Source organism: Chiloscyllium plagiosum, unplaced genomic scaffold (genome assembly GCF_037043375.1).
Source record: "Chiloscyllium plagiosum isolate Xiang-an unplaced genomic scaffold, Cpla_swu_hap1 HiC_scaffold_23, whole genome shotgun sequence".
NCBI classification, from domain to species: Eukaryota; Metazoa; Chordata; class Chondrichthyes; order Orectolobiformes; family Hemiscylliidae; genus Chiloscyllium; species Chiloscyllium plagiosum.
Window position 1 is genome coordinate 24,393,720 of NW_028270161.1, and position 24,925 is coordinate 24,418,644.

At 44.1% G+C, this 24,925-nt stretch overlaps 1 protein-coding gene across 1 annotated transcript in view; it reads left to right on the plus strand.

Moving 5' to 3' along the window:
- LOC148145849 (C-type lectin Cal-like) overlaps window positions 1–16,264 on the plus strand; it is a 58,078-nt gene extending 41,814 nt beyond the window's left edge. The window contains exons 2-6 of the mRNA XM_087999776.1: window positions 5,549–5,631; window positions 6,895–7,043; window positions 12,467–12,595; window positions 12,681–12,786; window positions 16,043–16,264. Of these exons, the coding sequence (XP_087855902.1) occupies window positions 5,549–5,631; window positions 6,895–7,043; window positions 12,467–12,595; window positions 12,681–12,786; window positions 16,043–16,131 (556 nt within the window). The 3' untranslated portion in view covers window positions 16,132–16,264. The remainder of the gene's footprint in view (window positions 1–5,548; window positions 5,632–6,894; window positions 7,044–12,466; window positions 12,596–12,680; window positions 12,787–16,042) is intronic.
- The last annotated feature ends 8,661 nt before the right edge of the window (window positions 16,265–24,925 follow it).

The window sequence follows — 24,925 nt, forward strand, 5'->3', positions numbered from 1 at the left end:
TGGCCCAGAAACTCCCCACATTCATTCGGGACATCAGCCACACCCTCCACCTCGTTTCCCCAGCCTCATCTTCACCATGGACATTCAGTCCCTGTACATGTCCATCTGCCATAGCAAAGGCCTAAAAGCCACCTGTTTCTACCTCCCTGCCAACTCAACCAGTACCCCTCCACCGACACACTCATTTGATTCGCTGAACTGGTCCTCAACAATTTCTCCTTCGAATCCTCCTACTTCCTTCAGACCAAAGGGGTGGCAATGGGCACCCACATGGGCCCCAGCTAGGCCTGCCTCTTCTGCAGTTACACTGGCATCATCCCCTACCTTTTCCTCCGCTACATTGATGTCTGTATCGGTGCTACCTTGTACTTCCAGAAGGAGGATGAACAGTTCATCAATTTCACAAACACCTTCCACCCTGACCTCAGGTTCACCTGGACCATCTCCTTTCCCTTCCTGGCCTCTCCGTCTCTATCTCCTCCACTTCCCGCTCCTCCACCCTTGAATCCCACCCTACAACCACAACAAGGTAGAACATCCCAAATCCTCGTTCCACCCCACCAATCTCCGCATTAACCTCCACTGTTGCTGATACTACCACCGGAGATGTATTTCCCCACCTTAGCCCAATCGGCTTTCCACGGAGACCATTCCCTCTGTGACTCCCTCATTAGGTCCATGCCACCACCACCCCCCCCCCCCCCCCACCAACTCTCCTTCCACTCACAGTACCTTCCCTTGTCGCTGCAAAAGGTGTAAAATCTGCACCCACCCCCTCGCCCCTCACTTCCGTCCAAGGCCCCAAAGGACCCTTCCATATCCAACAGGGATTTTCCTGCACATCCAAACACCTCATCTACTGTGTCCATTGCTTTCGATGTGGTCTGTTCTATGTTGGGGAGACAGGACGCCAACTCGAGGAACATTTCAGGGAACATCTCTGGAACACATGGCCTCCACCCCATGGCCAATCATTTCAATTCCCGCTCCCACTCCGCCAAGGATATGCAAATTCTGGGCCGGCTACACTGCCAAATTCAAGTCCCCCGATGTCTGGTGGAAGAACACCTCATCTTACACCTTGGGACCCTCCAACCACACGACATCAATGTGGACTTCACCAGTTTCCTCATCTCTTCTCCCCACCTCATCCCAGATTCAAACTTCCAACTCAGCACCATCCTCTTGACCTGTCCTACCTGTCCATCTTCCTTCCCACCTATTTGCTCCACCCACCCCTCCGACCTATCACCATCACATCTCCACCTGCATCTACTTATCACCTTCCCAGTTATCCCAACCCTACCCACAACCCAATCCACCTATTTATCTCAATTATCTGTGATAATTGAGATCTTTGACAAATATTTATATCTACAGTGAAGCACAAAGCAGTTCCAAATTTGTCCAGTTTGTCTTTCCACAATCATTGCCCAAGATTTGCATGTGCTCCCATCAAGATCCAAGATGAAAAATATATTAAAATAGATTGGGAGAATGGGAGTATTTCAGAAACTAGTCAAATTTGCAGACAAAAAAAAGCTTGTGTTAGGCCTGCCCATATTTGAAAGATATAAATGGCTGACAAGGGATAAACATAATTAAATAGGCTGCTCCACCATTCAGAGAAACATAATGGTACCTTTGAGCACGGCTACTCCAAGTTGAACCTGAGGCCCTACACAGTCATCCCAGACAGTTTGATGAGAGGATGCCTAAGAATAGACACAAGTTCATTAGAATAAGACAAGTGATTGATTCCAGCCTCAGTAATGAAAGGATGCTGTCCCATTAGGTGAACGGCGCCTTTTAGAACAAGGAGTGCAGAACAGTCCATGAGGCTGTCGGCCTAACTCATTCTGCCGCTATAAAAACAACAGCGACATTTATTTTGTAGTAATCAGTTGTTTCTTTGAAATTATTCTCAATATTAAGAAATAAGTTCTTGTTAAAACTTATTCAGATTATCATAGAGATAGTTTTCAACATAATTATAAATACACATATGTAACCAAAGAATAATAGAAGCATTAGGAGAAAAATATTGAAACACAGATGTGAAAAGTTAATTAATCCTGGGAAATACTTTCCATATCTCTGAGAAGATGCCTGGCACAAAATAGATTGTTCGCAGCTCATTAGATAAAAATGCCAACATCAGAAGTAGCTGTATAACTTTACACTTTATAACTAACGTTACAACAGAAGTTAATAACAGGTCGTCGGTTTGTTGACTGAGCCGGTGGGTTTGTGCTCAGACGTTTCATCACCGTGCTGGTAACATCATCAGTAAGCCTCCGGTAAAGAATTGGTGCCCTGACCTGGTTCCTACTTATGTGGCTTGGTCTACTGAGGTGGTTGGGATCATTTCTGAATCCATTACTGAGAGATTGGTAAATGGAGTTGGAATCTATATGTTTGTTAATGGAGTTCCGGCTTGTATGCCAGGCCTCTAGGAATTCCCCCGCATGCTTTTGTTTGGCCTTTCCCAGGATGGATACGTTGTCCCAGGTGAGCTAGTGTCCCTGTTTGTTTGTGATTGTGGATACTAGTGATAGCTGGTCAAGTGTTTTGTTGCTAGTTGGTGCTCATGTTTCCTGGTGGCTAGTTTCTTACCCGTTTGTCCAACATAATGTTTGTTGCAGCCCGTACGGATAAGCAAGTCTGGGACAGATCTGAAGGAGTATGCCCAGTAACTCTGGAATATGAATGAATCAGATGCATAGAAAAATCCCAAGGCCTGGAGATTACAATTTCGATTAAACACCATGTGATCATGGGAACTTGGGGCTGCCCATCATTGATTAGGTGTTTCACAGGATTGGGTGTATAGAATAAGGGGACGGACACAGTGACCACGATCTATGTGATTATTGTAACACAAAATGTATAAAAATGCTGTATTTGACTGTAACAATCAGAGTGTGTCATTGATCTCTCTTCCGATCTGAGCCACGATTAAGGGAGTGACTGGGTTCTCACATCGAGGCCAGATTTGGGGAATGTCTTTGACCCTCTCCCTGCATTAACCAGCTGTTGCTTGAATAAGAATAAAGTCTGCCACTTGCCTGAATCCCGCCGCCTCCTGAGCCTTTGTCCCCGGTCAGGGGTTATGCTCCTACACCTGGTCAGGCTTCATTGCACTGGTTCTGGATCAGTGGTGCTGGAAGAGCACAGCAATTCAGGCAGCATCCGAGGACAGGCAAAATCGACGTTTCGGGCAAAAGCCCTTCATCAGGAATAAAGGCAGAGAGCCTGAAGCGTGGAGAGATAAGCTAGAGGAGGGTGGGGGTGGGGAGAGAGTGGCATAGAGTACAATAGGTCAGTGGGGAAGGAGATGAAGGTGATAGGTCAGGGAGGAGAGGGTGGAGTGGATAGGTGGAAAAGGAGCTGGGCAGGTCGGACAAGTCCGGACAGGTCAGGGAATCGAGTTGCTGGAGGTTAGAAGCTAGGATGAGGTGGGGGAAGGGGAAATGAGGAAACTGTTGAAATCCACATTGATGCCCTGGGGTTGAAGTGTTCCGAGGCGGAAGATGAGGCGTTCTTCCTCCAGGCGTCTGGTGGTGAGGGAGCGGCGGTGGAGGAGGCCCAGCACCTCCATATCCTGCGCCCACACCTCCTCCCTCACCTCTATCCAAGGCCCCAAAGGAGCTTTCCACATCCATCAAAGTTTTACCTGCACATCCACTAATATCATCTATTGTATCCGTTGCTCCCGATGCGGTCTCCTCTGCATTGGGGAGACTGGGCGCCTCCTAGCAGAGCGCTTTAGAGAACATCTCCGAGACACCCGCACCAATCAACCAAATCGCCCAGTGGCTCAACATTTCAACTCCCCCTCCCACTCTGCCGAGGATATGGAGGTGCTGGGCCTCCTCCACCGCCGCTCCCTCACCACCAGACGCCTGGAGGAAGAACGCCTCATCTTCCGCCTCGGAACACTTCAACCCCAGGGCATCAATGTGGATTTCAACAGTTTCCTCATTTCCCCTTCCCCCACCTCATCCTAGCTTCTAACCTCCAGCAACTCGATCCCCTGACCTGTCCGGACTTGTCCGACCTGCCCAGCTCCTTTTCCACCTATCCACTCCACCCTCTCCTCCCTGACCTATCACCTTCATCTCCTTCCCCACTGACCTATTGTACTCTATGCCACTCTCTCCCCACCCCCACCCTCCTCTAGCTTATCTCTCCACGCTTCAGGCTCTCTGCCTTTATTCCTGATGAAGGGCTTTTGCCCGAAACGTCGATTTTGCCTGTCCTCGGATGCTGCCTGAATTGCTGTGCTCTTCCAGCACCACTGATCCAGAATCTGGTTTCCAGCATCTGCAGTCATTGTTTTTACTTCATTGCACTGGTGCCTATTGATGGGAGTTTGGACAGAGACAGCAGAGGCACTAATACATGTATCTCTTCAGAAAACTTGCCGACCAGGTATCCCAAAGTTAAATAATCCCATTTGCCAGCATTTGGTCCATATTCCTCTAACCCTTTCCTATTCATGTCCCTGTCCAAATGTTGTTTAAATGTTGTAACTGTACCTATCTCTATCACTTCCTGTCACTGCATATTCCATACACAACCATCCTCTGTGTGAAAACATTACCCCTCAGGTTCCCTTTACATCTTTCCCCTCTCACCTTAAACTTATGTCCCTGAGTTTTGGACTCCCCTACTCTTGGCTATTCACCCTATCCATGCCCCTCTTGATTTTATAAACCTCTATAAGATCACCCCTCAGCCTCCAACACTCCAGTGAAAAAAACTCTGAGTCTATCCAGCGTCTCCCTATAGCTCCAACCCTCCACTCTTGCTATGACTCCATGACTCGATAAAATGGTACAGTGCCAGAGGACTGGAGCACAGCTAATATGGTTTATATATATACACACATGGGGAAACAGAATAAGCCAAGAAACAAGTGGTTCATCCACAATGTCAGAAAAAGAAGGAAACAACAACAACTAATAATTTCATGCACATTTAACAGAATAAAACATTCCAAAGTTCTTCTGTGGAACACGAAAACTAAATTTAACATCAAGTTTTGTGAATGTTATCCCTTTATTCTGGGAACTTCATCTCATAACAATAATAAGTAATCCTAACTGTTTGCATCAATCACATTGATGAAATCCTACTTTCTGAAGTGCATTCATTTACACTCTGATTATGGTGTTGGGAACTGTGACTGCCAATTCCATCTCTCGCTCAGCAATCACAATATCACATCATAAATTCTCAGGCGTAGCACATCAAATATTTTGAACATTTTTGAATATCCTGTATTTGAATATCCTCCAGACCCTCCTGTTGGCTGTCAGCCACCAATTGTTCAACAATAATATTGACATCATGAATGGTTGAGCCAATCAGATTTGAGTCAATGGTTCCATGCTCCTCACAGCTAATGATATATATTGGAAGTAGCAATCAAAACCCCATCACATCCGCTATCTGGGAAAGAGAGAGGTAGCAATGAGAGCAGGAAATTCCTACCTATATCCTGACGTATTGTTATTAATGTTGAATCTTTTTTCTATTTCAGGTTTGAGGAGAAGAACTTCACCTCAGCCATGAAGTTGATTGGTGTTTTGCTGCTGAGTGCATTGCTCATCAGTAATGCGGCAGGTAAATGGATTCTCTTGTCTCCAAAAATCCACCATTGCAAACAAAAAAATCAAAATGTAAATTGTCATGTGGAAAGTGTTCCCACAGAAGCTGGGAATTTGGGGCAGTCAGACTGAGCGGGATAAGTCCACCTGCAGCAAGTCTCTGTTACCTGAGACCCAGCAGCTCACAGTCACTGTCCTGAAGTGTCAGTCAGACACACTCCAACACAAGAGAGCACAGCTTTCTCTCGACTTGATGGAAAAGTACATTGTAGGAAGAACACTGTCTGTGAGAAGATAGAGAATGAGGCCTCATAAATACTAAAGGTCAAATGTTTGAAAAACTGGCCAGGGTCCTGCAATACTGAATGGGGATGGGAATGAATGAAGTGGCAGAAATATGAGGTGATAATGTGAACAATATGGAGATCTGAGGGGTGGAAGATGAGGTAAGGGAAACTTTTTAACATGAAGGAATGAAAGGAATTGGGGAAGTCGGGGAAATGGGACAGTTGGAGGGACTGCCAAACACTGTGGAGTGAGCTCTCATTTTGGGAAGAAACAGGAGAGATAACAGAAACACTGGTATTGACCGTGGCATCATCAGAACAGGACAGACAGAGAAACTGAATGGAACAGACTCCCTACGGAATGTGACATGGGAATACATGTAATGATGGCATCAGTGGGAGCTGGGGCATTTTCCAGTTCTGCCATTGACAGTGTCACCTCAGAAATAGAAATGTTGAGGAAGGGGGCAGCCTGAGATTAACCATGAAGGCAAATGAAGGGTGACAATTTAGAGTAAAAAAAATTGATGATATTTTAGATGGATTCATAAAATATAAGCACATCACCAACAAATCAATTAAGGAACTCATGCAAAATGACCTCCTCCAGAGCATTGAGAATGTGGAACTTGCGATTATACGGTGTGCTAGAAACAGACTCTACAGTCCCCATTGAGGGGAAAGTAGACAAGCAGAAGGGAATGAAGTTAATTGGTGGCATTGTCCGAGGAAGTGACCAGAAAGGAAGGGGACTCCTGTGGGAAATAAACACTGTCTTTGACTAACTGGATGAAACAGCATCTTTCTGTACAGTACTTTCTCTTTGTTTCCAAATAAATAAACAGAGTGAGCATGAAGAAGGTTATTGCAGTCAGGTGGAAAGTCTCACTCTGAGGCAGACCCCATCGACCATGTGCTCACCAGTTTCTAGCCTCATGAAGGGGCAATGAACTGTGAATGATGTGATTATTGCAGCTTGTTTTAATCTGCAGCTGAGCAATGGACACCAAATTCAACACGTATGGATCAGGACCTGGAGAAACGTAGTCTCAAGGGCAAAGGGGATTGTCCTGGTGGTTTTGTTTATTTTGGCTATTGCTACAAGTTTGTTTCTCAGCCAAAGACTTGGATTGATGCTGAGGTAAGTCCTTGGAATCTCCATTGTAAGTTATTGGGTTGTGTTCCTCAGCATTTCTAAAATGACTGGACACAGAATGAAAGAAGCTTCTTGTATATTCCTGGATGTTTCTGAAGCCGTATATACATTACCTGGGTAACGTGAACTCCATAATATCCCAAAGCAAATGATGAGGGTAATGAGCTGTGACATGAATCTGCCAGACATGGAGGGTTCCTTATTCATCTAAGGACAACAGTGAGACTTGATTTATTCATTTGTTGGATTGGCAACATACTTTAAAAATTAGGGTCAGACCATTCAGGAGAGAGGTTAGAAAGCACTTTGACACTCAAAGGGTGTGTTATAACAAGAACTCTGTTCTACAATCAGCACTGAATGTTGGATCTGTTGTTCATGTTAAATTTGAGATAGATAATATTTTTGTTAAGCAAGGGTTTCAAGGGAAAGGGGTATAAGGTAGGGATATGGAGTTGTCTACAGATGAGCAATGATGTAACTGAACGTCAGAACAGGCTCAAGGGGCAAAATGGCCAACCCATGTTCCTATGACCTTTGTTTGTATGTGGACAATTCCAGCTGAGTCAGCATTTACAGCCCAGCTTGATTGGCCCTGAGAACATGGTAGTGAGCTGCCGTTTTGACATTCTGCAGCTCTTGGAATTTCGGTGCACCTTATAATGTTGTAATGAAGAAAATTCCAGGATGTGATCGAGCAACAGTGAAGAAAAAGAGATTACAGGTACAAGACAAGATGATGTATGGTTTGGTGGTGTTGCGATATAACTACTATCATTCTTGTTCTAGATGGAAGAGGTCACAGGTTTGGAAGATGCTGTTTCTGTAGCCTTGCTGAGTTATTGCAATCCATCCCTTGGATGGTATACATTCTGCATTAGTGACGGAGGGAGTGAATGTTCAAGGTACCTACTGGGTGTGCCAATCAAGTGAGCTGCTTTCTCCCGAATACTTTCAAACTACTTGAGCTTTGTTGGTGCTGTACTCATCTGGGGAGCTGGAGAGTACACCCTCCCACTCCTCACTTCTACTTTGCATGTGGTGGACTGGCTTTGGGGAGTCAGGAAGTCAGTTAATCACAGCAGAATTCCAGAGCTCTGCCCTTGTAGCAATAGGTATTTATTTATTTATTTATATGCTGCTCCAGTTCAGTTTCTGACAAATGGCACTCTGATGTTAATGGAGGCTGATTCAGTGATGGTAATCTCATTGAATATCAAAGGGAAATGTACAGATTCATTCTTTCTGAAGGTGGTCTGAAGCATGTTTCCGTTGATGGGTGAGTCCCGAACCAGAGGACACAGTTTGAAAATAAGGGGTAGGCCATTTAGAACAGAGTTGAGGAGAAACGTCTTCACCCAGAGAGTTGTGGGTGTGTGGAATGCTCTGCCCCAGAAGGCTGTGGAGGCCAAGTCTCTGGATACTTTCAAGAAAGAGTTGGATAGAGTTCTTGAGGATAGTGGAATCAAGTGTTACGGGGATAAGGCAGGAACAGGATATTGATTGAGGATGATCAGCCATGATCATAATGAATGGTGGTGCTGGCGCGAAGGGCAGAATGGCCTACTCCTGTACCTGTTGTCTGTTATCTATTGTCTGTTGTGGTCTTTGCCTGTTTTAACTGGTCTGAGCTTCCCTGGAGTGGAGGAGAGTGAAATCAGCATGTGCCTGATCCTGATCACCATCCAGGGAAACGTCCTGCAAAATAAATGGAGTGGGAATTCTGTCGGGCCAGGATTGGAATTCTGATCTTCAGATCATAGAAAACATGGTTCATTTTGAACATCAGTTCCCAGCTCATTGAAAGGCCAGATACTGTTTAAAAACCTACAGCCACTCAGCTATACATTCAGGTATTCTTGAAAATGCACAAATGTGTTTAATATTTGATCTGACTTGTTGACTGGAAATTTATTTTTTGTGGCTTCCTCATGTCTCTTTCACTTGGTCAGTGATGTCTGCGTTATCAACTAATTTTATGCCTTCCTGTCAGGCATAAAATATCTTCTAGACATAATACATTACACATCTTTGCTTTTTTACTCATATTTGTAAAATAATGGATTTATCAGAGATAGCCAGCATGACTTTGTGCAGGAGGAGTCTTGTCTCTCAATTTTGATTGCATTTATTTAGCAAGCTGCAGGTTGGCTAACGTGATGCCACTGTTTAAGAAGGGTAGTAAGGACAAGCCAGGGAATTATAGACCGGTGAGCCTGACGTTGGTGGTGGGCAAGTTGTTGGAGGGAATCCTGAGGGACAGGATATACATGTATTTGGAAAGGCAAGGACTGATTAGGAATAGTCAACATGGCTTTGTGCGTGGGAAATCATGTCTCACAAACTTGATAGAGTTTTTTGAAGAAGTAACAAAGAGGATTGATGAGGGCAGAGTGTTAGATGTGATCTATATGGACCTCAGTAAGGCGTTAGACAAGATTTCCCATGGGAGACTGTTTAGCAAGGTTAGATCTCATAGAATAAAGAGAGAACTAGCCATTTGGATACAGAACTAGCTCAATGGCAGAAGACAGAGGGAGTGGTGGAGGGTTGTTTTTCAGACTGGAGGCCTGTAACCAGTGGAGTGCCACAAGGATCAGTGCTGGGTCCTCTACTTTTTGTCATTTACATAAATGATTTGGATGCAAGCATAAGAGGTACAATTAGTAAGTTTGCAGATTACACCAAAACTGGAGGTGTAGTGGACAGCGAGGAGGGTTACCTCAGATTACAACAGGATCTGGACCAGATGGGCCAATGGGCCGAGAAGTGGCAGATGGAGTTTAATTCAGTTAAATGCGAGATGCAGCATTTTGGAAAAGTAAATCTCAGCAGGACTTATACACTTAATGGTAAGGTCCTAGGGAGTGTTGCTGAACAAAGAGACCTTGAAGTGCAGGTTCATAGCTCCTTGAAAGTGGAGTCGCAGGTAGATAGGATAGTGAAGAAGGCGTTTGGTATGCTTTCTTTTATTGGTCAGAGTATTGTGTACAGGAGTTGGGAGGTCATGTTGCGGCTGTACAGGACATTGGTTAGGCCACTGTTGAAATATTGCGTGTAATTCTGATGATGTTGTAAGTTCCCTCTAATTTGTTCTGTTTTGTGATAATAAAGGTGTCATCTACATAAAATGGACCCAAAGTTTGGGCTGGATAGATGGGAGGGCAGCTTGTTCAAGTCTCTGCATTACTGCTTCCGCTATGAGACCTAATATTGGTGATCCCATGGGCGGTTTCGGTGAATTGCTTGTGGTTGGTTGTTGGTTATTGAATGTGAAGTGGGTGGTGAGGCACAGATCTACTCGTTGGAGGATGTTGTCTTTGCTGATGACGTTGGTGCTGTCTGGTGTTTGCGGTGCTGGTTTTGCTGGTAGTGATGCCAGTGTTTCTTTGGCCAGGTGGATGTTAATTGATGTGAAAAAGGCTGTAACATCAAAGGAGACCATTATTTCATCCTCATTTGAACTAATGTGTGCAGTTCTGGTTGCACACTATAGGAAGGATGTGGAGGCTTTGGATAGAGTGCAAAAGAAGTTTATCAGGATGTTGCTGCATTGGGATGTATTAGCTGTAAGGAGAGATGAGACAAACTTGGATGGTTTTCAGTAGACCATCAGGGGCTAAGAGGCGATCTGACCAAAGTTTTGAATATTATGCGAGGCATGGATAGGGAGGAGGTCGGAATCTTGCTCCCAGGGTGTAAACATCAAATAGTAGGTGGAATAAGTTGAAGGTGAGGTGGAAAAGTTTAAAGGATATGTTCCAAGGTCAAAAGAACATATGATCAGTTTAAGATAAAAAGGGTTTTCTGAATTTAAGGTACAGCCCCAGCTGCCAGTTTACAGACAGGCTTTTCCAAATTACATACATGTAACTATCGGCTGTTCAACGGATACCTGAGTTTTGTTTGCAGTTTTGACAACAATTCTAATTTAACCATTTAATTTAAATTACACCCAGGATACTAAACCCAGTTGAGTTTGAATTTATTGTATTGACAACATCAGACCAATGAGAAGGTACGATGTTGGGGGGGTATAAAATACCAGGGCATTTTGAAAATTGGTCAAAGCAACTGACACAGAGAACCATCATCTGAAGAAATGAACATCTTGCTCACAAAGAAATCTCAGAAGGCACTATCTATCAGAAGGTATCTTTTCCTGGAAAAGCAGTAGAAAGTAAGAAGACAACCCAGGAAGAAGACAGCAGAATAGGAAGGACAGAAGGAAGTAACTGTTTCTGATGTCTGGAAGGAAGACAGCGTAAGGGTCTGTTTGGACTTGGGATTAAATTAATGCAATGTTTAATAATTGTCTTATTGGAGCAACAGTTTTATAGAGTTGGGGTCAGACAGTAATTAGTTAAGAAAAAGGCGGGGCTTGGATCTGTTACTAGCTTTTGTTTAGTGTTCACTGTTAGAGTTAGGAAAATAAATTGCTATTTTTCTTTAAACAGTGGAAATTAGGAGGTCTCTTTCACCCACTCACACTTCAGCAGATCCCAAACTGAGGCGAGCTTTTCTGGGTGTTTTAGTTTAATTAGCAGAGGGGTTTGTCTTCTGCATCGTAACAGATATGTGCAAGACAAGGTTTTTTTATACAGAGGGTGGTCGGTGACTGGAATGTGTTGCCAGGGTAAGTAATGGGTGCAGCTATGATAGCTACATTTCAGAAATATTTACACAGACACATGTACAGGTGGGGAATAAAGGGAGACAGGCCACGAGCAGGCAGATGGGATTACTTCAGAATGCCACCATGATCAGTGCAGAAATGCTCAGGGTGAAAATGTCAAATACTAAGTGACATAGGTTTAAGCTGAGGTGGGAAAGTTTTAAAGAATCCGTGCAAGGCACACTTTTCATGGAGGGGGCAGTCGGCGGCTGGAACACACTGCCAGGGAAAGTCACAGATATGTGTTAGAGCTATTGTGACAGACGCACGAGCAGGCTGGAGATAGAGGAATCCTCCCATATACAGGCAGATGGGATGCGTTTAGAATGGTACCATGGTCATCACAGCTGGTGAGCTGATGGGCCAGTTCCTGTGCTGTATTGTGGACTCAAATGTTGTACTTTCCACTTGGAGCTGTAGCAGATAAATTTATTAAGAGTCTTTCGTTGTTAGGGTTTCCATGATATTTTATTTTTAGCATTGGTTTTGGAAATGTCATAAATATGTTAGATAGATTAATGATCAGAAATAGTAAAGCTTTGCAAATGCATTGCATTTCTTATCCACACTTTTGAGTGAAATTTTATAATGGGAAAAGCAATGTGTCCATAAAAGAAAAATTAATGCCAATGCAGCAAATTTTCAACATTAACCTGGTGGAGAAACCTAATTGAATATGTTCAATGTAAAAATGTAGCCAGCAATAAATTGTCTTTTTTAAAATCATTTCAAGTTGCACTGCCGAACGCTGGCTCCGGGTGGTCATCTTGCTTCCATACACTGGGAAGAGCAGAATCGTATTATTGCAGAGAAATTCTCTCAAACAGAACAAACTTGGATCGGCTTCAACGATATCTACAAGGTAACGTTACTGGTCTTGTTGCATTACATTATTTGGGGGAAGCAAACAATATATTTTTCAGTGGTGTGAACTTATATCTCCACAGGAGAACGCTTTCCTCTGGACTGATGGATCTTCATCAGATTTTATTCGTTGGCACAGGGGGCAACCCAATAACCATCGTGGTAAAGAACACTGTGTGCATTTCATTGGTAAGTCAATGCTGTCGAATGTCTAAGGAAAAGGCAAATAGATCCATGAATGAGATTCTAACTGGACTCCGTGTGGTTGAGTTTCTTACGACCAAAGCTATTGTTGTTCCAGTCGCAGTATTTCACCGGTCACAACATAACTGGAAAAATTATACTGATTTTACCAAGATGATCAATTGAAAGCTTTATCTATAGCAGGTTTTAAGCACAAAGAGCCATCAATCAGGTTTCTTAATAAATCGGTGATTTATTCTCATAACAGAACTTATGGATTGAAGTCTTCATCGATTTAACATAGTCGGTGATGTAGAAGTAGGTTATTATACTCAATACGAACACACGCACACAGGAAATAAAGCCCAGCTTTCTCTCTCATAGTTGGCTTTGTCCTCTTTAAGCAGACCGAGTATGGGTTTGTGGTCCGTGATTAGCACGAACTTTAACCCACAAAAGGGATTGATGGAACTTTCTGACTCCGAATCTCCTTCGTATTCTATCTGGGGGTATTTATGCTCTGCGTGAGCAAAAGACTTGGATGTGTAAGCTGTTGGGTATTTCTCTCCATTGAGTCACATTAGAGCTAATATCACCCCAATGCCATATGGAGATGGTAGAATGCCAACACCTTTGAGGATGATAACTTCACCTTTACTTCATTGGAAGCTCGGGATTGTCTGAGACCATTTCCAAGGCTGACCCTGCATTAGAAGTTGATGCAAAGGTACCAGGATGGATGTCAGGTTATGTTTGAACTTTCTGTAATAAAGTACCAGGTCAAGGAATGAGCTGAGCTCCTGGACAGACATGGGAGCTAGGGTATATTTGATCACTCTCGCATTATCTTCCAAGGGGTGGAACTCAAGTAGGTCACTTGGGGAACCTGGAACATTCGTGGTTCACTTGTAAGGCATCGTCCCACTTAGGAAAAACATTTAAAGGACTATGTCCAAGTTCTCTCAGTGTTTCTTATTGATTTTCCCCCTTATTACAACATCTTCAAGGTAAATATTGACCTGAAGTAAACCTTGTAAAATATTCTCCATCATCCACTGAAAATTACACCTGCAGTGATACCCGAGATGGCAGTTTTGTGTACTGGTACAAAACCTTATGGGTATTAACTGGGAATCCTCGTCGAACTGCAATTGCAATTCAGTGTGGCTCATGTCCAGCTGAAGGACAGCTTTGTGTATAAATCCTCTAACCCATGGATTGGGTGTTTATTCAGCTGCGAAAATATGGTTCACCATTTGATTTAAGATCCCCAAAGTGATGCACCGACCCATCAGGCTTCAAAACTGGTAAAACCGGTGCTTCCCATTCCGCGAATTGGACCAGTTTGATGATTCCTTCCATTTCCAGCCTTCTCACTTCTGCCTCTTCTTTTGCCTGTAAGGCACATGGCACTTGGCAGGCCTTGCAGAATCTCAGAACTGATGGCTGGTCAACATGCAAAGTGGCCTGGCTTCCTCAGATAGTCCCTAGGCTCAATGGCTAACACTGCTGCCTCACAACACCAGTGACCCGGGTTCAAATCCTGCCTTGGGTGACTCTCTGTGTGGAGTTTGAATATTCTCCCCGTGTCTGCATGAGTTTCCTCTGGGTGCTCTGGTTTCCTCCCACAATCCAAAGATGTGCAGGTTAAGTGGATTAGCCATGGGAAATGCAGGAGTAGGGTTGGGGTGGGATGCTCCTCGGAGAGTTGATATGCACTTGTTGGGCCAAATGACCTGTTTCCACACTGTAGAGATTCTATGAAATTCTACGCCTTCGGAGAAGATTTCTGGACATTTAATTCAGACTTTACTCAAGCAGCCATTTTCTATTTGAAAAATCTTAACCCATCCTAGATGAATCTCGAGCAGCCCCCATGAAGCTTGTGCCTGAGTCTTTTACTATAATCACTAGTAACTGAACCAGCTGCCTTTCAGAAGAGACCGGAACAGAGACTGGGCCATTAATCTGCAAAGGTTCCCTTGGATAGACTCTCAGCCGAGCTGAGGTCCTGCATAAAATTCAGGGCTGGAGTCCAGAGCAAATTTGATCAAAAACTGGTTCTGCGATGACTGACGTGGGTGCGCTGGTACTGACCTCCATTAGAACCGAATGAACATTGATGATTAATAGAGGTTTATCTTGATTGGTCCTAATTTAGATGTTCCAAGTCAGATAGAGGCAGCCTTTCCAGGATATGAACTCACCTGAATAGCTCCAAGTACCCTCCACCTCTCGACAGGATTTGACTCCCTGATTTAAAACTAAATCATCCAAAACACGTTATTCTAAACTGAAATCTCACAGACTATTTCAATTATCTGAAATCTGTGCCATGGGGAAGGAGATTGTTTAACCCTGTGGTGAGTCTTTGCTGTCCATGTTTACAGGAGAATCCAGTCCAGAGTAAACTTAGCTCCCAAACTATCCAAACTCCCACTGAATAGTATAAACGGTTTAGATGTGAGTAACTTGTACACTGACTGCAAACAAGATCACAGCAGGAAGTCTCCCAGGTTATTTACAAATTGTACTTTTTGTCAGCTTTTGTTCCTGCTTTTCCTGGTCTGTCTGGTTTACTCTGGATATCAATATTCCAAGGCAATCCCAACAAAGGAAAGGACCTAATTGCCCTGTATTAAAGCAATGTACACAACAAATTGCAGCAAAAATAGGATTACTTCACAAGCTGACCCTTGTACTTACAATTGTTAGTGACCCAGATAACGTGGACCTATCCAAGGATCAGACTGTATCATGTGATCAGCCTGCTCCAGCCGGTGATCAGACAACTCCTGTTCCTGAGAGAGCTCACTATCACCCTGGGGCTCATTCCCTTATACTCCATTTCCTTGTCAGCAGCCAGTGAGATCAAACCTTGACACTGTCCTGCCTTCAATGATTGATCAGTTTGCTCATTGGGAAATATCACAATATTGTCCTCTAACACAGTCATTCATCTTCCACTCAGTAAGACAATTGCTTGTTTTCTCTGGAAAGAGGCTTAACGCTCAACTTTAACGAACCTTGACCTCAGGCAGTCTATTCCAGTTGTTCATGAAAGCTATGTCCTTATAACATTGGTGTTTTTTAATGAATCGTGTGGTATTTACACATCATAACCCTGTGGCTTAGGGTTACTACCAATGCTCTAAATAAAGCAATGGGGAAAATGACAAGATCATTGATACTCTCAAAAACACAGAAGGAACCAATCACACAAATAGTTGTCTGATTTACCGAACTCTTTTCTTTTCTCCAGCAAAGACACCTAATTGGAACGATCGGCCTTGTGATTGGAAATTGTGTTTCCTTTGCTCCTACAAACTGCCGCATCCCTGCTGCTACTAAAAGAATCTATTGCTGCTCCATGGATCCCTTCTGGGAGTGGATGTAGTGCCTCAATCTGCTTGTAGTTGCGGTCACAGCCAATGAGGACTGTACTGACTTAGTTTCTCAGCCAAGAATAAAAATTGCATCATGAGTTGTGTGTTTGTTACTGTGAGTCTAGTTTATAGCAGCCTTCCTGTCCCACTGATGCTTCCTACCCATCTGTTCTTTCAATGCTATACTGGGGAGGAGACAGCAGATCAGGGACATGGATAGTTTATAATTCATTTCTGCAAAGGAAGGATTAGAGTCACAGAGACACGGAGATGTACAGCACAGAAACAGACCCTTCAGTACCAACTTATCAATGTCCACGAGATATTCGAAAATGATCGAGTCCCTTCTTATTCACATACCCATCCAGATGCCTTTTAAATATTGTAATTTCACCAGCCTCCACCGCTCCTTCTGGCAGTGTATTCCATAAACACATCCCTCTCTGCGGGAAAACATAGCCCCTTAGGTTCTTTTTAAGTCTTTCCCTCTCACCTTAAAACTCTGCCCTCTAATTCTGGACTCCGCTACCCTGGGGAAAAGACCATAACTGTTCACCCTACCCACACGCCACATGATTTTAAAAATGTGTATGAGAGCACACCCCAGCCTCCAATGCTCCAGGGAAAATAGTCCCAGCCTATTCAGACACTCCCTATAGCTCACACCGCCAAACCTGGCAACATCCTTGTAAATCTTTTCTGAACCATTTCAAGATTCACAGCATCTTTCCTATAACAGGGAGACAAGAGTTGAACATAGTATTCCAAAAGTGGCCTAACCAATGTCCTGTACAGCTGCAACATGACCTCCATATTCTGATACTCAATGTACTGACCAATAAGGACAAGTTTACCAAACACCTTCATTAACCTGTTAACCTGCAACTCCACTTTCAAAGAACTATGACCCTGCACCCCAAGGTCTCTCTTTGTTCAGCAACACTCTTCAGGATCTGAACATTAAGTGTATAAGTCCTGCCCTGATTTGCCTTTCCAAATTACAGCACCTCACATTTATCTACATGAAACTCCACCTAAAACTCCTCAGCCCATTGCCCATCAGGTCAAGGACCCTGAGGTGACTTTTTCACTGTCCACTATACTACCAATTTTGTTATCGGCAAAGTTATTAATCATGCCTCCTATGTTGACTTTCAAATCATTTATATAAATGACAAAAAGCCTTGCACCCTGTACCAATCATTGCTGCACACTTGTAGTCACCAGTCTACAGTCTGAAAAGCAATCCTCTACCAATATGCTCTGACTCCTACATTAAACCAATTTTTTATCTAAGTGGCTAGTTCTCCCTGCATTTTATGTGATCTAACCTTGCTAACCAGTCCACCATGTGTGACCTTGTGAAATGCCTTGCTAAAGTCCTATTGACAACTTCCACCATTTTGCCTTCATCAATCTTCTCCATCACTCTTCAAAACAAAATTCAATCAAGTTAGTGAGACATGATTTCCCACACACAAAGCCATGTTGACTATTGTTAATCAGTCCTTGCTTTTCCAAATACATGTAAACCCTGTCCCTCAGAATCCCCTCCCACAACATACCCATGGGTGACATCAGGCTCACCAGTCTGTAGATCCCTGGCTTTCCCTGGCTTTCCCTTACCACCTTTCTTCAATAATGGGCCACCACATTAGATTGCAAGGTCCAATTCTATTCCCCTTTGGGAAGGTGCTGGCTGTGAGCTTCCTTCTTGAATTAGAGCAGTGCGACTGGTACAGGTACACCTCGTCTTTACAGGGAGGGTGTTCTAGGATTTAGATACAGTGACAGTGAAGGAATAACATTCATTCCAGGTCAGGATGGAGTGTACCTTGGAGGGGGACCTGCAGTTTGTGGTGTTCTAATGCCCTTGCAGGCCTGGTTCATACAGCTCACTGATTAGGAAAGTGTAGTCAAAGGAGCTGTGGCCAGTAGCTGAAGGCCATCTTGTAGATGGTACACACTGTTACCAGAAGGTGCAGTTGGTGGAGAGAGTGCCAAGCAAGACATATGTCTTGTCCTGGGTGGTGCTGAGTTTCTTAAATGTTGTTGGAACTGTGCATACTCAGGCAAGTGGAGAGTATTCCATTACACTCCTGACATTGACCTTATCAACAGCCTTTGGGGAGTTGGGGTGTGAGTCAGTCATTGCAGAATAACAGCCTCTGACCTGCATGCTTTCGAGCTGATGCTGCAAATATTCTGGTCAATAACAGTCACCAGGCTATTGTTGCTGGGGATTGGAAAAGCAAAGACACTCGGTTGGATGATCTCTTGCTGACAAGAACATTTGTGCGTTATGTCACAGGGTCAAAGATAAAGCAGCTGAAGATTGTTGGGCTGAGGACATTATCCTGAGGAAGTAGTCACTGTGCCTTAGATGATTAAAGTGCCTACCTCATAAAAACGAAATGCTGGGTTCATTTCCCAGCAATGCCTCTATCTTACTTTTAGTGACCCCTTGTAGCACAGTGGTCGTGTCCCTAGCCCTGGACTGAGAGGCCTGGATTCAAGCCCCACCTGCTCCAGAGGTGTGTAATAATGTCTCTAGGCAGGTTGGTTAGAAGATTATCCTGGGGAAGTCCTGCAATGATGTTCAGGGGCTGAGATGATTGGTCTTCACTGACCACAACCATTTCCCACACCCTGCCCCTGACCCCACTCCCTGCCCTGACCCACACACCCTCCCCTACACCCCCACCCACATCCTTAAGCCAGGTCCGAGCCCCACACCTTGCCCCAATCCCCACACCCAGCCCGACCCCTGCACTCTGGGCCAAAACCAGACACCCAGGACCCAAAACAGACCCATCAAAGGGGTCACTATTAACAAGCTATCGAAAGCCATTAACAACATCTCAAGGTGATCAAACCAATTAAGCCAATGCCCCTGATCGGTGAAGACCTTGTAAAATTTGAGAAGCTGCCCAGGAAGGTATAAGAAGCCAGCTCTGGCAGGGCCCAACCTGACCCCACTCTCCCTCTGACCCGAGAGGTCCCTCTGGACACAGCAGAGACCAGAGCAGCTTGACCTCCGACCAGAGAGAGAACCAACCTATGAAAAGAGAGGAACCGGCCAAAGAATTCAACAAACCAGCAAACATTACCAGTCTCTGGGAAGGATTAAAGTTTTGAAAGAATTGGATAGTTCGAGATAGGGTTGTTAAAACTGTAAAGATTAGCTTTTACCGTGTTGTCTTCAAATAAAGACATGACTGTCCCGCTCACTGCTGCCACGTGCTGCATCATCCCCCACCTGACACACACAAAGGTACCTGGGGAAATACATTTCACACTTCCTGGTCAGGTGGCTCTGCAGGGTCCTAGAGACAGAATCGACATTTTGGGAGAAGCCCTTCATCTGGAAGGACTCCGGCCCAAAACATCAATTTTCCTGCTCCTCGGATGCTGCCTGACCTGCTGTGCTTTTCCAGCAACACACTCTCAACTCTGATCTACAGCATCTGCAGACCTCACTGTCACCTCGGGTCCTAGAGACAGCCTGTCTCAAACAACACAGGGTCTGCTGTTCTCTGGGGATTTGTAGTTGGTATTCCAGGCTAGAGGGGGGAGAGGGATAACAAAGCTTTGAACAATGGGGTTACTGTGCAGCACAATGTCCTGTTCCATGGTGAGGAGATGCTGATGCTGATGCTGATGACCCCTAAAGACCACAGGAGATTCACAATGAAATTACAACATTCTGTAACCTGGTTGCTGCTTCCCTTATCACTCTTACCATTTACCTGACGCTAGAAACCACACAATACCAGATTATAGTCCAACAGATGTATTTAAAAGTACAAGCTTTCAGAGAACTGTTCCTTCATCAGGTCCAACACCAGCACCTGCACATCACATTTCCCTGCACTCAGACAGACATTGGACTGTGGCATTGGAAGGTCTTTGAGCTCACATTGTGTGGTCCCTCACATTGTTTCCTCTGAGGGAGCTAATGCCTGACTGAGAAAGTGGAAGGATTCCTCTTGCTTTACAACATTGCACATTTATTGTAGAACAGAAAGATTGCAAGGCAGCAACCCCTTCTGCTCCAAGCCCACCTCTGAATAAACAGTTTGAGGGTGAGATGGACCTAACAGTCATATTTTCCAATTTGTTCTCTGCAAACCGATTCCTTAGAGCTGGCAAAATTGAACATTCTTTCTAAAAACTGTCACAGTTAGAATGGGCAGAATGATTTGCTTTGGTGCTGTAAACTTCAATGGCTATAATTCAGAGCACTGGTAGTACCGGAATAGACCAGCAGATGGTGGTGTTCAGCTACAAGAACATTGGTCTCAACATTTCCACCAGGTGTTCCATACTGGAGCTACCCCAATTCGAGCTGCAAGAATGCAAATCATGGGAATTCTTGGGACTGTTGCAGAATAACCATTGGACGTCACCTCCCATACAACAAACACATGCATTTATATCACACCTTTAATCTTATAATAGCTTCTATGCAGCCTGACATGAACATTATTGCTCTGAGGATCCTCTGTCTGGGTCCCTTTATATTCTCACTCTGTTCCCTTGGAGCTGCTCAGTTTGTGGCTCCTTTACTCTGACATTGGAATCATCTGTTTTAATGAAGACAGATACAAAGTCATGTCCTTCAACTCCACAAGAAGATTTCCTTGTTGTTCCTCAATCAGCCTCTTTCTTACTTTGCCTCTCCTTTCAGAAATTAGTTTTCATTTTTCAAACATTGGTTCCGAAAAACACGATTGACTATTAAACTATTCTCATCCTTTTCTGTTTGACCCTCGATATTTTGCGGTTCTCTCCTATACTCTTTGTATTCATCTTGCCTCTCTATTGAACTATTGATCGTGCAGTTCCTTTTAATGTGTGATTTTTATCTGTGTCTTCAATTCCTCGCGGAGGTTCAGTATTAGAGTCTCCTCCTCTCTCCCCTTGTAGCTCTGAGCCTGGTCTTGACCCAATTATCTCCACTTTGGAACCTCCCACTGTTCATTCACTGCTTTCCCAGGCAATTTCATTCCAATTCACTGGAATTACTATCTTCCAGGTGACCATCATTGGATAAAGATTGAGGATTATTGATGTGTTGGAGAGGATGAGTCAGGTGGAAAATGAATTCACTGCCAGCCTACCTTATGAACAGATTGGTTCGTGAACTGGACAGTACATGAGTGTGAGGGATACCAGGGGGGTGGGAATTTCAGTGGGAATAGCTGCAGTGAGACTCGAAACCTCCGTGCCCACTTTAATTCCATAGCCTCAATAATACCTGCATTGAATAAATTGCATGAAACCCTCTGAAGTACCTGCTCACTGCAGCATTGAGTAGAAGAGCACTTCCCAGGTTGAAGAGACTGTTGACAGAGGATAGTCTCCTGGGCACAGCTGAGAAGGTAACGTGAACCAGCAGGACTCCTTCTTTCTGTAGACATTGCCTGGGATTGTGTGATGTCAATGTCACTTGACACTTGTCAGCCCAAGCCTGGATATTGTCCAGGTCTTGCTGCACCATGGACATGGTCTGCCTCAGTACCTGAGGAGCTGTGAATGGAGTTGAACGTTGTGCAATCAAAGCCATCATCCCACCTCTAACCTAATGATGGAAGCAAAGTCATTAATGAAACAGGGTCAAAGTGGAACCAAAGGCACGACTTTGAAGAACTCCTGCAGAGATGTCCTGGAGCTGAGATGATTGATCTCCAACAACCACAACCATAGTCGAGGATTTTAACTTTCCAAACATAGACTGGGACTGCCATAGTGTTAGGGGTTTAGATGGAGAAGAATTTGTTAAGTGGGTACAGGAAACTTTTCTGATTTAATATGTGGATGTACCTACTAGAGAAGGTGCAAAACTTGACTTACTCTTGGGAAATAAGGCAGGGCAGGTGACTGAGGTGTCTGTGGGGGAGCACTTTGGGGCCAGGGACCATAATTCTATTCGTTTTTAAATTGTGATGGAAAAGGATAGACCAGATCTAAAAGTTGAAGTTCTAAATTGAAGGAAGGCTAATATAGACGATATTTGGCAAGAACTTTCATTAGCTGATTGGGCGCAGATGTTCTCAGAATGGCTGGAAAATGGGAAGCCTTCAGAAATGAGATGACGCGAGTCCAGAGAAAGTATATTCCTGTTAGGGTGAAAGGGAAGGCTGGTCGGTATAGGGAATGTTGGATGATGAAAGAAACTGAGGGTTTGGTTAAGAAAAAGAAGGAAGCATATGTCAGGTATAGACAAGATAGATCAAATGAATCCTTATAAGTGTATAAGACATTAGGAGTTAACTAAAGAGGGAAATCAGGAGGGCAAAAAGAGGACATGAGATAGCTTTGGCAATAGAGTTAAGGAGAATCTAAAGGGCTTTTACAAATACATTAAGGACAAAAGGGTAACTAGGGAGAGAATAGGTTCCTTCAAAGACCAGGGAGGCAGACTTTGTGTGGAACTGCAGGAGATGGGGGAGATACTAAACAAGTATTTTGCGTCAGGGTTTACTGTGGAAAAGGACATGAAAGGTATAGAATGTAGGGAAATCGGTGGTGATATCTTGAAAAATGTCCATATTACAGAGGAGGAAGTGCTGGATGTCTTGAAACACATAAATCCCAAGGACCTGATCAGGTGTACCGAAAACTCTGTGGGAAGCTAGGGAAGTGATTGCTGGGCCCCTTGCTGAGATATTTGTATCATCAATAGATACAGGTGAGGTGCTGGAAGACTGGAGGTTGGCTAACATGGTGCCACAGTTTAAGAAGGGTGGTAAGGACAAGCCATGGAACTATAGACCAGTGAGTCTGGCGGCGGTGGTGGGCAAGTTGTTGGAGGGAATCCTGGGGGATAGGATGTACATGTATTTGGAAAGGCAAGGACTGATTAGGGATAGTCAACATGGCTTTGTGCGTGGGAAATCATGCCTCACAAACTTGATTGAGTTTTTTGAAGAAGTAACAAAGGGGATTGATGAAGGCAAAGCAGTGAATGTGATCTATATGGACTTCAGTAAGGCGTTCGACAAGATTCCCCAGGGAAGACTGGTTAGCAAGGTTAGATCTCATGGAATACAGGGACTATCCATTTGGATACAGAACTGGCTCAAAGGTGGTGGTGGTGGGTTGCTTTTCAGTCTGGAGCCCTGTGACCACAAGGATTGGTGCTGGGTCCACTACTTCTTCTACAAAGTATGATAAATTCCCCCTGGTCCTCACTTACCAGCAGCCTGTGAGTGGACCCTGTTATTTATAAATAGATTCAATCTCTCTGCTGCTATTGCATGAAGGAAACCTCCCAACCAGGAGAGAAACGGGGGACAGGTGGAGTTCCGATCCGGTATAACAATCTTGTTCATCAGATCAAATCGTAAAATATTTCACACATCCATGTGAATATATTCACTTACAGTGACTGCACCGTAAACATTCTCTCCTGGGGAGGTGATGGCCAAATGGGATTATCACTTAACTATGAATCCAGGAACCCAAAATAATGCTCTGGGGACCTGGGTTCAAATCCTGCCATGGCAGATGTTGGAATTTGAATTCAACTTTTAAAAATCTGGTAATAAAGAGTTGACAGATAACCATGAAACTATTGTCAATTGTTAGAAAAACCCATCTGGTTCGTTAATGTCCTTCAGGGAAGAAAATCTGCTATCCTTACCTGGTCTGGCCTACATGTGACTCCAGAGCCACAGCAATGTGGTTGACTCACAATTGCTCTCTGAAATAGCCTCTCAAGCCACTCAGTTGTAACAATCACTAGAAAGTCAAGTGGACTGCAGCGATTCAAGAAGGCAGCTCACCACCACCTTCTCAAGGACAATTAGGGATGGACTATCAATGCTGGCCAGACAGTGATGCCGAGAGAAATTGAGGTTTTAATTAAGATAAAGAAGGAAACATAAGTCAGATAGAGACAAGAGATATCATGTGAATCCTTAGAAGAGTATAAAGGAAATTGGAATATACTTAAGAGGGAAATCAGGAAGGCAAAAAGGGTACATGAGATAGCTTTGGCAAATAGGGTTAGGACAGGGTTTTTATAAATCCATTAAGGTCAAAAGAATAACTAGGGAGAGAACAGGGTCCCTCAAAGAAGGGCTTATGCCCGAAACGTCGATTCTCCGGTTCCTTGGATGCTGCCTGACCTGCTGCGCTTTTCCAGCAACACATTTTCAGCTCCCTCAAAGATCATGAGACAATGCGGATCTGCAGATGCTGGAGATCATAGTTGAGAATGTGTTGTTGGAAAAGCACAGCAGGTCAGGCAGCATCCGAGGAGCAGGAACATCGATGTTTTGAGTTGGAGCCCTTCATCAGGAAATAAATTTTTAAATTCTCATTGCGAACATTCTATAATTCCTGATCTGAGCAAAGCATTCACTTCCACCTGATTACAGAGACCAGGAACGATGAGTACAGTTTCCTTTCTCACTGAGCTGTTCCAGTGCCACGTTGTACAATTTAATGTGTAACTCCTGGAACATTCTCATGGTTTCCAATCCTTTCTGTGCTGACCTGTCAGTCTCTGATTGGTCAGCAGGAATTTGGATATCACTGATACTCGAGTCAATTGGATTCGATTTCAATGGTTACTTCCATCTTCACGGACTGCTATATATATTGACAGTAAGACTTGACACCTCATCACTTCAGGCAACGGACGGGAGAGAGAGAGAGAGAGAGAGGTTGGAAGAGGAGCAGGAGAGCCCCATCTTAACTGTGAAACCTGGACACTGATGCTGAATCATTTTTGTTGTGTTTCAGGTGAG